The 12,483-nt window shown below is 41.3% G+C and overlaps 1 protein-coding gene across 7 annotated transcripts in view; it reads right to left on the bottom strand.

The window, feature by feature from the left end:
* The window catches only part of kif1ab (kinesin family member 1Ab), a 29,746-nt gene extending 17,482 nt beyond the window's left edge, over window positions 1–12,264 (bottom strand). For 2 of the 7 annotated variants that reach the window (XM_036005546.1, XM_036005548.1), the window contains exons 1-18: window positions 11,843–12,263; window positions 10,545–10,712; window positions 6,167–6,240; window positions 5,832–6,011; window positions 5,656–5,724; window positions 5,144–5,322; window positions 4,844–4,955; window positions 4,458–4,535; window positions 4,238–4,303; window positions 4,124–4,144; window positions 3,939–4,017; window positions 3,767–3,845; window positions 3,254–3,396; window positions 1,619–1,818; window positions 1,318–1,397; window positions 1,001–1,076; window positions 265–344; window positions 74–180 (exon numbers count right to left, since the gene is read on the bottom strand). In XM_036005546.1, the coding sequence (XP_035861439.1) occupies window positions 74–180; window positions 265–344; window positions 1,001–1,076; window positions 1,318–1,397; window positions 1,619–1,818; window positions 3,254–3,396; window positions 3,767–3,845; window positions 3,939–4,017; window positions 4,124–4,144; window positions 4,238–4,303; window positions 4,458–4,535; window positions 4,844–4,955; window positions 5,144–5,322; window positions 5,656–5,724; window positions 5,832–6,011; window positions 6,167–6,240; window positions 10,545–10,650 (1,729 nt within the window). In that variant the 5' untranslated portion in view covers window positions 10,651–10,712; window positions 11,843–12,263. Of the gene's footprint in view, window positions 1–73; window positions 181–264; window positions 345–1,000; window positions 1,077–1,317; window positions 1,398–1,618; window positions 1,819–2,963; window positions 3,003–3,253; window positions 3,397–3,766; window positions 3,846–3,938; window positions 4,018–4,123; window positions 4,145–4,237; window positions 4,304–4,457; window positions 4,536–4,843; window positions 4,956–5,143; window positions 5,323–5,655; window positions 5,725–5,831; window positions 6,012–6,166; window positions 6,241–10,544; window positions 10,713–11,842 lie in introns of all 7 variants that reach the window. The other 5 variants (XM_031294307.2, XM_036005549.1, XM_036005547.1 and 2 more) reach the window with 5 other exon arrangements.
* Between the last annotated feature and the right edge of the window lie 219 nt (window positions 12,265–12,483).

Here is a 12,483-nt window from a genome sequence, read left to right as displayed (position 1 = left end):
TTTCAATACATATTCACTTGTTACAACATTTATTTAACGTTGTAGTTTTGAAGAGAGAGCAGCCAGCCTTTACCTTCTCCCTGAGGGCCCGTGGTGCTGCTGAAGGTGCAGTGTTCGTCTTTGATAAAATGGCCACTGAGAACAATGTCTTGGCGAGTCTTGGCATTTTCTCGGCCAACCCTGAGGGAAGATAAGGTAATCCAATTGAGACCAATTCCCAGAAACAGCACATTATCTGGATTAAATTGAAAAAAGAACCCTTACTTGGTGATGCCATCTTTGATGTAATAGAGCAGACACTCTGACATCAGCGGATCTTCGTTCAGGTTCACTAGATGAGGCGTCTAAAGGGAAATAATGACAAATGTGTTTTAGTGTCTGTGTAAGTTTAGCAGTGGTGGAAGAAGTATTCAGATCCTTTACTTAAGCAAAAGTACTAATACCACACTGTAAAAATACTCTGTTCCGAGTAAAAGTCCTGCATTGAGAATGTTACTTAAGTAAAAGTATGTAAGTACCATCAGGAAAATGTACTTAAAGTATTAAAAGTAAAAGTACTCAATGCAGAAAAATCCTCACATTTTAGAAACTGGAAATGATCCAAACAGTTCTGTCCATCAACTAAGTGATTAATTGGCTAATCATTTCAGATGGATTTGTAGGTCATTATATTGTTGGGTAGTTTAATTTATAATAAAACATTGTATTTTATAAACTACCTGTGTTTCGTGTGCAACAATCTTAATTTGTAAAGTAACTAGTAACTAAAGCTGTCAGATTAATGTAGTGGAGTAAAAAGTACAATATTTCTCTCTGAAATGTAGCGGAGTAGAAGTAGAAAGTGGCATTAAAAGAAAAGACTCAAGTAAAGTACAAATACCACAAATTTGCACTTAAGTACAGTACTTGAGTAACTATACTTAGTTACATTCCACCACTGAAGTTAAGACAGATGTTGTAAATATATCAAACTGTTGTGCAACAGTGGCGAGCATCGTACCTTTTTTGGGGAGAAGACGCCCAAAGTGCCTCCATCTTCTCTCATGGCAACGCCCATCTCAGCCAGCAGGGCCTCTCTACAGGAAGGAAACACACATGCTGATATACATGCAAATATGATATACATACAAATATGGTGTATTCCTACTTTCAAAGTCATCTGGCAATCCAACATCGTCATATAGCTCAAGGGTCAAACCATCCAAAATAGTCCATTTGTTTTTAATTTAGGGTAAATAAACTGTAAATGTGCTGGGGGAGAATAATCTGATTGAGTGCTATGAAAACATGAATCATGCATGAATACGTTTGACGAACCTCTCCATACGGATGGCCTCCGTACGCCGCAGCTTCTCTTCCCAAGTCTCGTTTAGCTCTGCGATGATTTTCTCGGTTTCCTGTTGGCAAAATTAAGACAGATATGTAACAGTTATACAAATTGTAATTATTCACTTTGCTCAATCTTGGATTTAACAAGAGCCCTTCCATCATATTTCTTTGTCTTTTCTTTGATTTTCTCATTCCCACTCATCTTACTGTATTTCTGTCCAAAAACCCAAATCTGACCTCTCATTTCCCAACTCTGCAACCTGAACAATTTTAGCATCATCCTTCCTACCTTGAGCCTCTCGATGGCCTCTTCACTTGCCGGGCTGAAGATGCGGTCATGGAGGTTGTTGATGGACCCGGCCCGACTGGACATGACCGAGAGCGAAGGGGAGGGACTCATTCCTGTCATGGCATTGGACACTGCGGAGAGATCACCCCTTTGATTGACAGCCTGGCGATTATTCACAAAGTTCTTGTAATCGCACAGGTCTGCCAGAGAGAGAGGCGGTGCATGGAAGTGAGCAAGGAACGAAGGAAGGAAGGACAGAAGGACGGAAGGACGGAGCAGACGCCAGGTAACGCACGCAGAGAAACAGATAAGAAGGAAAAAAAATAGGGGAACAACAGGGAGGAGTACAAAAAAAAAGAAGAGAAAGCTCAAAAAATGGATCAAAGAAGCAGAGGTAATTTGCTCACCAAAGCCAAGGCAGACAGAGAGAAAAGAGCAACTCAAACTGATCGAGCAAAAATGCTAAATAGACTGAAAGTTAGAGACCAGAAGTTTTTTTTTTTTCTCTGACACTGAATAGACACTCAACATGCTCGCAAGCATGACAATGTTATGAAAAAGAAAAAACCAAAAATATATACATCACTATAATGCATAAAGACAAAATACAGCCTCAGTTTTTTCTTATGTTTTGCATGTCCTCATGTTTTCAAAGTGTTTAGCGCAGCCTTTGGTAGCACAGCTCCCGGGGATGTGGGCCTCTAAGCACCTGACTCATAGCTTCAATTCGCTCCACACACAGAGAACCAGGACGCAAAGATAAGAGCTCCTCAGCAATCTAAAATGGCGTCCTCCCAGTCAGTCCTTTCTTCAATGATGACTAGTCTCGTAAAACAAAATGCATCACACATCATGCTTTATGCCAAAGCTGGCTTCGACTCTGTCTGCTTCTCTGTTTTTGCAGAAACAAAGAGTTGGACAGTTCAGACTCTTAATGAACGGCTACAGGATCACGGATCAAAGCTTCTCAGAGAAATAGAAAATCACAGCCAATTTAAAATTGTGTTATGAAGATGAAGCTATTAAGAGGCTGGACCTGCCAGATTAAATGAGAGACAAATCACATATTACCATTGAAACCACAACTAATGGAAAGAAAAAAGGAGGCCATTTTGCTGAATTCATGAGAAAAGACTAAGTTATTACAGCGACCATAGATTACTTTTGTGTTGCTCCAAATAATCATGGCAGGTTGGAATATTTTTTACTTAATTTATGTCATGACTGACTTGACATACTGACATATAGTCTCTTTGTTCAGTCTCTGGTGTGGTGGAGGAGGAAGGCCAGCTCGGGATTCATTTCTATTAGTTGCAAAGCGCAGGCTTGCCAGAGTTATACACACATTTCAAACCAGCGATGTCGGGGCAGGTGCTGCGATACGCTAATAGGACAGAGGGGAGAAGAGAATGAGTGTGAGAGACACCCACACTCCACAAGTTAAATAGTCATCCTCTGTCTTACATGTACAGTCAGAAACTGCACAAAGGGTCGAAATTCAGGTTTGTGTGTGTGTGTGTGTGTGTGTGTGTGTGTGTGTGTGTGTGTGTGTGTGTGTGTGTGTGTTTATGTGTGTATGCCTGTATAAGTGCATTTTCTATGAGTGAGAGTTGCGTTTCTCTGTGCGACACTCACTCTCTATGATGTCTCCCAGACCCTGTGAAAACAGCAGGTCTCTGAGGCGGGCCACCTCCTCTTTCAGCTCACGCACCAGACGGTTGTTGGGGTCCTCGTTGATCACAGCGTTACAGCGGATCTGTTTGGCACGGTCAGCGTACCTGGAGGGACGGAGGCCATCAAGGTCAGGAAGCCATTAAGCTATAAAGCATGATTACTCAGGCTCTGCATACTGAATTACAATGACCAAGTAAAGACAATGTGAGCCCAAAATGAGAAGGATGCTACTGTAAGTTCCCCAGCTGTGGAAAAAAGACAAAACATTTGTTAAGATGCTAAAAAAACATTGCAAAGTGCAAAAAAGGTCAGCAGGCATTTGTAAGGGCTCACAAATTATGCAGCAAAATGCTCCAAAATCAAATCTAATATGTGGTATAAGCGTGACATTATATCTTCAAAATATGTTATTTCCGGGGGAAAACGTCTGACTTAATGATCTTTAAAAATAAAGGTTCTCGGAATTTTTCTCACCGGAGGGTACTGAGGGTCTCATCATAGTTAATATCAGCAGGGCTGAGGGCAGCCACCATGGCTGTACGAGAGTTTCCTCCTAAAAGACAGAAAGGGAGACAATATGTAAAGTGAACACAGAAAATGCATTTTATTTTGGTAAAAGCTAAGGTTTATTATTATGTGTGCATACCCAGGTTCTCCCTCAGCAGCCAAGTCAGAACTGAATCTCTGTAGGGAATGAAACTCTCCACCTTCTTCTTTTTCTTGTTCTGTACACAAAATAAACACAATGTATTCTCTAATCACGTCAGGAAAATATTTAAAAAAGATTGTATAAATTTAATTTGCTGTTTCAAAGTTGTTAGTGTTACTGACCTTGTTTGGTGGTATTGATTCCTGAAAGTGGGAAGAAAAATGCCAGCGTTTGTTATTTGGAGAACAAAAAAATAAGAAAAGCATATTTTTTGTTGTCTATGTTTTAAACCATACCTGTTCAGCCAGAGCAGAAATAACTTTCCCCAGTGTGGTCAGAGATTTGTTGATGTTTGCTCCTTCCTGCAAATAAAAGTCAAGTTTATTTGTCCATCTATTCATACATTTTGAATTTGAAATATTGCATTCAAACAATCATTATTAAATGTGTTTCTATCTCCTCCAGAAAGGCGGAAATGTCATAAAAATAAATCTAAAAACATCCTCCTCCTCTCACCTTCAGTCTGGTTCCTTTAGCTCCGGTTGAGTCGGCTCTTTCGCTGCCAGCCAAGTCCACCAGGCTGATCTTGCTAACCTGTGATGACACAAAATGCGTTAAAAAAATAAGATCAAACAGATAGATCAAACATACACCTCAGCTAAGATATTTCAGCTGAAAGTGCACTAGGAGAACTGGCAGTAAAGCGTTACATGTGGTTATCGATCAATACAACAACACATTCTTCAGATGACGACATCACAGGCGGCCTCCACTCAGATCATAAAAGGTAATACAAATCATTTCTGTCTGCCTTGTAGCATCATCAAATCATCGATTTGTTTGTCTGAGAAGCAGGAAAACATCATGTCTTTCTGACTGTGAGCTGAGCTTGTTGTCAGAACCTTTTCCGACGTGTTCTCCGAGTCCATGTCGTGTTTCTTCTGTGTGAAGATGATGTTGAAGACGGCGTGGGAGCGGCTGCTGGTTTCGTTCATGTTGGTAGCTGCCACAGTCCTGAAAAAAGGAAAAAAATACTGGTTAGGTGCATATTACTGACTCGTGCATTACCTGCTCCATCCATTATTTGTTACAGCCCCTGATTTATTTATTCATACATCCTTCATTTGCATATCTTCTCCATCCATCACTACACTTCATAATCATAAGGAGTCAGTCACTATCATTCAGTCACGCTCTGTTACCTGGCCTTGTTTCCAGAGTCCATCAGGTCCTGGATGTCGTTGTACGAGGTGACAGCTAGTTTGGACAGATCTTCAACGTAGGGTCCCATCAGAGGGTGCTCTCTGACACGCAGGTTTCCTTTGTTCTTGGGATTCAGCAGGTCACGCACACGCTCACAGTAGATCTCCATGTAACTCACCTGGAGGAGGCAAAGAGCCGGTTGTGTTGTAAAATGTGTTTGGGAGTTCTAAATCAGTTATCATTGCTACGTGGTAGCTCCTGGGACAGTAAAAGATTAGAAATCAAGTGAATTCGCTTCAGACTATCTGACACAATAATATAATTACAATACCAGCTGCACATCAGCAATAGGTTTCCTTTAATTTATCCAAAAAAAAACTAATATGTACTGTATGCCTCAGAACATCAGACCTTAATTCATTAAGTAGATGTTCAGGGACTTGTTTTAAGATTGAGGCCCATTGTGAGACACCAAATGTAGAAAAAGTGAAGAGAGTTTGACATCACTCACCTCCACAGAGTAACCCATGCTGTTGTCGTTATTGCTTCCATGGATCTTGGTGAAAAGGTCCTCACACAGCTGAAAAATAAAGAACAGTCACTGTTTTGGTCAAAATTGCATCTTTGATTTTCACAATGATTGAAGAAAATTGTTTATTTTTTGGTCAGAATTGTATTCTGTATTACCAGAGGTATGATTCCTTGCTGGTCCTTTTCCTGTCGCCCCATCATGGTGTAGCTTTTGCCTGCTCCCGTCTGGCCGTATGCAAATATGCACACGTTGTAGCCTTCAAAGGCATGAAGCAGCATCTCCTCTCCGATGTCCTTGTACACTTGCACCTGGGACGCATAGTTGATGTCCTCAGGCTGCAGAAAGAGAGGAAGAGCAGCATGAGATTTAATACTAACATTTCAATCAATATTTTTATCAATTATAAGTGACTTGTTCTAGGGCAAATCATGGATTTTCTATCTGACTAGTAGTATGTGTATTTAAAACTAAGTGATGCAGTGAAACTCACCGTGGTGTGTGACCAGTAAGAATAGTCAAAGTTGAAACTCTTGTTTTCTTTCGGCTGTTTGGGATTCAGGATGGCTAAAATAAAACAAAATAGAGGCATCAGAAACCGAGTCACTCTAATTACCTGCATATTCCTTCATTTCATCATATTTACTGTCAGTTTAACAAAAGCTGCAGGATGCACATGAAAAAATGAAAACATTTCAAATCAATTCTTTCTGATTATGAAACTACATCTTTTAATGCAATGCATTCTCTCTCTCTCTCTCTCTCTCTCTCTCTCTCTCTCTCTCACCATTTATTTCGTTGGAACTTCACCGAGCCTTTATCATCTCCTAACACACATATTAATTTAATCTTTTTAAACACATTTTGCATTTAAATTACCAAAAATGTTTCGTAATTTTCCATCATGATCACTTTGATCCAGTTGTGTCTTGTCATCTTGATTATTGACAGTTTGTCTTGATTGTTTTGTTGCATGATTGTTAGAAAAAGAAGCGCTGTTTCCAGAACAGGTGACACAAATACTAAAACGGTTGTCATTTGCAACACAACAAATACTCCAAAAGGTGTCATGTTCTCAAAACTCTTAATACAATACAAAATCATCACACATTCTGGTGTCTAAAAAGAAAACACAGTAACATTGTCTCTTCACTGGGAACAAGATTGAGAATATTGTGAGCAGGAGGCTCTCATTTGAAATCTGCGTTCAGTGTCTAAACAAACCATGTTTTCTAGTTGTGTGAAAAGAAAAGAGATCTTTGTGGAAAGAACCAGAAATCATTAAGAGTCAAGTGATTGCATTTGACGTGATCACTACACAGTTGGCGGAAACGCATCAAAGCAATGGAAAAAGAGAGTGTTTTTCTCTTTTATGTGAAAAGGAAATAATTGAACTACCAAAATATGTAAATAGAGGTACCAGCCTGGTTGACTTTATATAATCTGCTATACTGTGATCTCAACGTCCCTGATTCAATTCCCAGCTGGGATGTTTGTTGCATGTCGTTCCCCCTCTCTCTCTTCCCCTTGTTCCCTGTCACGTCTCTACTTTCCATCTCCAAATTGCAGCAAAAAATGCTTAGATACACAATCAGTAATGCATTGCCACATTGTTATAAAAACGTGTACTGCTATTTGTCTATAAGTAACCCATCTTCTACATTATAATTTGAATTACTGGTACCAGCATATAATGTGTCAAAAATCCTCATCAACAGAGAGATCAAAATACTTTGAAATGATTTCACCTCTAACTAAAGAGAAAGAAAAGACACATGCCGTTCAGAGAGGCCTTACTATATTACAGTTAGTATCAATAGCAGCCGTTTAAAATGCACCACTCATCCTTTTTAAAGAGGTGATATGCACCTAGAATATGAAACAAGAACTGGGCAGGAGCAGATGCTCTTTCGGCTGTAAACTGAATCCACTGCATCGCCCCCTGTGGACATTCAATATAGCAGCAAATATACAGTACATCCTGCTGAAACGTAGCCTGACAAGCCAGACCCACATCCAGATGTTGGGTCTGGGAACACACCATTGGCAGGGCTCAATCCGAGGGGCGGGATAAACGGTTGTCTTTCAAATTCCCTCTGCACGCAATAGGAAAGCGCTACAACCAACCAGAGCAACGAAGAAGGTAGCGAAGCTAGTTGATAGATTAAACTTTTGCCGTATCTGGTTGGCAAAACTCCGAACACATCTTCCTTTTTTAAGAACGACTTCAGTGCCGTTCTTTGTTCTTTTCTCAAAGAAAAGCTTAACTCCAAGTCTTCCAGAGTCACGGCCAAAGCCGATTCGAAAGACCGCTGTTCCCAGCAGCAGCAGCCATAAGCCCGCCCACCGACTCTATACACAATGTGATTGGCCCGGCCAGAGTTTGTTTTTTCCAGCTCGCAAGCCAACGGAGAGTTACTAGACGACCCTGGCTGCAAATTACATTTGCTGCCGCTAGGGTGTGTCTAGATTTCTAGGCTAGCTGAAACGTGCACTCAGCCAGAAACAACAGTGTGAGCATCCATCTATCCATTAGCCATACCGCCGTATCCTTTAGAGGGTCTTGGGGCAATGTGGCCACAATGCAGAAGAATATAAGAGGACAACTGTGAGCACATTCAGAGTCAGTAAAGTTAATGAGTTTAAATAATGCAAGTTTGAAATCTGTGGCTCTAATGAGGTCATTAAAAACACCGACAGGCACAACAGGCTGACGTACTCCCTCTTTCACACAAACACACACACACACACACACACACACACACACACTTGCATCAGCTGACCCTGCGTCTGGGCTCAACTAGAACAAGGAGGTCTTTTTGGTCCCTGCAGCTCGTATGATGAGAGAGGAAAGCTGCGACGGTCAAAGCATCCTACACACACTGACAGGCTGTAGGCCTGACTGAAGCTTTTGTTTCCCTCTCTGGCTGCCATGACGCTGCATGCCTCCCTGCTGCCCACCCTCGTGTTGCTGCAGGGCAAAGCTGCCTACCAGACAAATAACTGAGGTGAAATGCTAAACTTGGCTCAATGTAGGTCGCAGGAATATGATCAAAACAGCAGCAGGACGTCGCTGCATTTCTGGGTGCCACTCTCTAAAGCCATGACTTTAAAAGATACATGACCTATGTAAAGACAGAACAGTATCAAAGAAAAAAGGGACTATAATATTCTATAAAAAAAGGAAGGAACACATCATTGCAGTATTTTATGGTACTGTATGTCTCCCTGTTGCCAATCCTTTTGTTGCTGCAGGGCAAAGTTAAAATAAAAGTTGGCGCATATGTGTTGCTTTCAGTCCACTAAACCCCGAGACAGTGTGATTTTTTAAAGACAAAAGACTCTGCTTTGAATGATCATTTATGTCTGATATAGATTTACCTAATATCTTAACAGTTTGACTGCTGGATACCAGCTGTCTCCTTCTTCATCGATAAGTCCATTCTCACTGATTCTCAAGTTTCAACATCAAACTTGTGCAAGTTGCGCATTGAAACACGATTGGCTTGCAAACTAGTTGTGATGTCACAAAATCCAGCTTGTACGTACATGTCTTTACAGCTGAAACTAACTAGTTAATCAATTAGACTGTTCACAGGGAATTGAGCATAGAATGTGTAGAATAGAACTGCAACTATTTGGATAAGCGATAAATTGTTTCGGTCTTTTTTTCTATCAAAAATACCAAATATTTGCTGCATCTTTAAATGAGGCTTTGCTACTATCCTTTGTTTTATATAACAGTAAGTTGAATATCTTTGGGTTTTGGACTGATGGTACAGATACAATAAGCAGTCTGAAGACGTCAACTTGGGCTCTGGGAAATTATAATGACAGTTTTACACTATTTTCTGACTTCTTTTTTTTGTATAAAGACCAAACCATGAATCGACTAACTGATAAAATAATCAGCAGATTTAATTGATAATGAAAGTAATAATTGGGCTGCAGCTCTACATGTGTTGAACTCAGGTTTAAGGTGAGCACAGAGAAACTTTTCCCCTAGAGCAGATGAATGTGAAAACAGCCTTCTGGTGTCAAACTCTGCATGTACATCATTCTGCACAGTGAAGCTCAAACATCCAAGTGAAGTGACAAATAAGCAAAACACATTCAAATTCAATGGTGGCTTTAAAAGGGGAACTATGCAGTTTTTTTTAGCTTAATTTACCTTAACAAAACAGCTTTGGAGTCATTGGAATGGTTATATGACTTTTTTCAGGTTGAATGGTGGTCATCTCGCTTCCCCCTAGCGCCTGTGAGCTGAAAAACCACCCTTGCAACTTTTGGCCGGCGAGCTGCCAAAGTATCGCGTGATATCAGGTCTCGCGATGTAACGAATTGCTTTAGGCACTGCACACATACACACCCCCATCCAGGAACCGGCTAGCAAGAACAAGGTAGCGATGGAGTTTTTCACACTATCGTCATGACTGAGCCGGCAAAAAAGAAGCAGAAAGCTAGGAAAGCACTGTCAGAGGAACAGAGAAAGAGGAAACAGCAGACTGACCGAGTGAGGAGTCAGACGAGTAAACATAGGAGCTGCCAAATATCTATTCTGAAGCTGTAGGGGGAGCTCTTTTGAGAAACCTGCGAGCAAAAAGCGAAAACAGCGAAGAAATTGCCAAAACTGCAAAGCCCCCCCTTTAACCAAAATAGGAGAAATATAAAAAATATATTTATTGAAATTTCACTGAGGAAAGTTACTGTCTGAAATGTACTTATTTTGCTCCCATTCCAGTTAAATCAATGCAGGTTGTGCCAGAACCACATTTTTGCACCTCTCAATACAATGTAAACATTGAAGTCCACATCCATCAGATTTAATATAACTCCAAATACACTAAAAATGACTTAAAATGTATACTCACTGGTGGTGTTTCCTGACATCTGAATGATGCACTTGCTGTCCTTCCCCATCTCTCTGGAGTTGAAGGGTCGGACCCTCACAGCCACCTTCACTGACGCCGTCGCCATGTTGCAGGATGGTGTGTGAGTGAGCAGGAGAGCTGAAGATCTGTGTGACACACACCTGGCACCTGCACAGGTAGATGATGAGAGGGGTTTAATACCACTGCATGTAGAGACGTGTAGGATACAGACAAACCTATCAGATGATAACAGGGGCTTTTGTATTGCACCATGCATTTCATTATACCTTTAATAAGGATAAATACCAAGAAATACAGAATTAAAAAATGATGATTGATTTGAATCATCCATGGTCTGTTGTTATTATTGTTAATTGTTAGCCAAACCAAACATAAGACACATTCTCAATTTCCAGGCCCTGAATCAGTCGGTTTGAGACAAACAGCACCTGAAACACGCTGACTAAATGGCTGGGACATTATTTGGCAGGAAGATCAGCAGCATCCCTGCTATTCTACAGTAAAATGGCTGCTTATTCTTCGGGCATCATCCCCTGGCCTCATCTATCACAGGCTGAAGGCCTTGTGATGAAACTGTATCTCCTCATTGCTACTCCCCAAAGAAAATAGCATTCCTAAACGTCTAGAATTAGCTGTGGTGTTTTTCCACACCTTAATGATAGCTTTTAGATTGTTTTTCTCTCTGTTAAGACCAGACCATTTAGGGTGATTTTTAACGGTATTATTGCTTCAAGGCAGCGCCACGCACATCCATCTTCTCTGCCTTAATCAATGAAGAAAACACCTTCTCCTCAACATCTTTATACTACGCCATTTCAATGTGGCTACAAGATAAATGTGAGGATGACACGCATTCTCAGAAACGAATTGCGGTAAAGATTTATAAGCCATGTCAATATTGTCTCCTCCATCTTGCTTTGCCTGCCGCACCTCAAAGACGGGCCGCGTAAACATAAACGGCACAAACACCATCACATCATCTAACACTGCGTCAGAAAGGAGTTCAGTAGCATCATTAGAGCTTTATGACATTCACAGCTTTCATGAGCTCATACGTTTAATTGATTCGGGGTGGATTCGTGGAGTATTTTCTTCTAAAGCCAATTGTTGACAGTGGCGGAATCAAACATCAAACACCCTGACGCAGCGTTCTTATTTACCACCTCGCATCTATAATAGGCCTCGAAATCGCTAACACATACACTACTGTCATCACCCAGGCGTGACACCCGTTAGTAGGCTACCGTGAAAAACATCACCGTGGAGCCATTTCTTACCTCAGCAACTCAGACTCGACGACCGCAGAGGGTGAATCCTCTGCCCATTCAAAACAGCGCCCGGATCCTCCGGTGCCTCCTTCTTGAATCTCCTCGGCAGCCTGTGTATATTTCGTTTTTCTCTGTGACTTTGGTCAGCCTACAGCATCCTTTTCCTTTTCGCATCCATACATGGAGAATCCGCTGGGGAAGGAGTCAGCCTCAGCTTCAGCAGCAGCAGCAGCGCAGGTTGTTGAACGCAGCGGTGAGAAACAGGAGGAGGGAGGAGCGAGGGCCGGGTAGATAAACAGGAGGCTGGCCCGCCGTCAGTCTGTCCGTCAGTCAGTCTGAAACTAGGGAAAATGGCGGTGCTGCTGTGCCTGGGATGCTGGGAGGTGGTGATGACATCAGCTGCAGCATCATTATCATCATCAGCAGCAGCAGGCAGAAATGAGGCAAGGCGATGCAGCACAGGCACACAGTAGGGATGGACCATGATAAACCTATTACAGAGACAAATATGGCTGGAAATAGGACGCTAACGGTTTTTAACTGGAACTTAAAACATGGAAGTGTAAATGTCAAACAAGTGAGCTCTGTAAATCTGAGATGCATTGTTTATATTTTTAAACAGCAAAAAAGTCCAAATCTAGGTCCATTTT

The sequence above is a fragment of the Sander lucioperca genome, chromosome 9, assembly GCF_008315115.2.
Source record: "Sander lucioperca isolate FBNREF2018 chromosome 9, SLUC_FBN_1.2, whole genome shotgun sequence".
NCBI classification, from domain to species: Eukaryota; Metazoa; Chordata; class Actinopteri; order Perciformes; family Percidae; genus Sander; species Sander lucioperca.
Note: the sequence above shows the minus strand (reverse complement) of the source record. Positions and strands in the feature narration are given on the sequence as shown.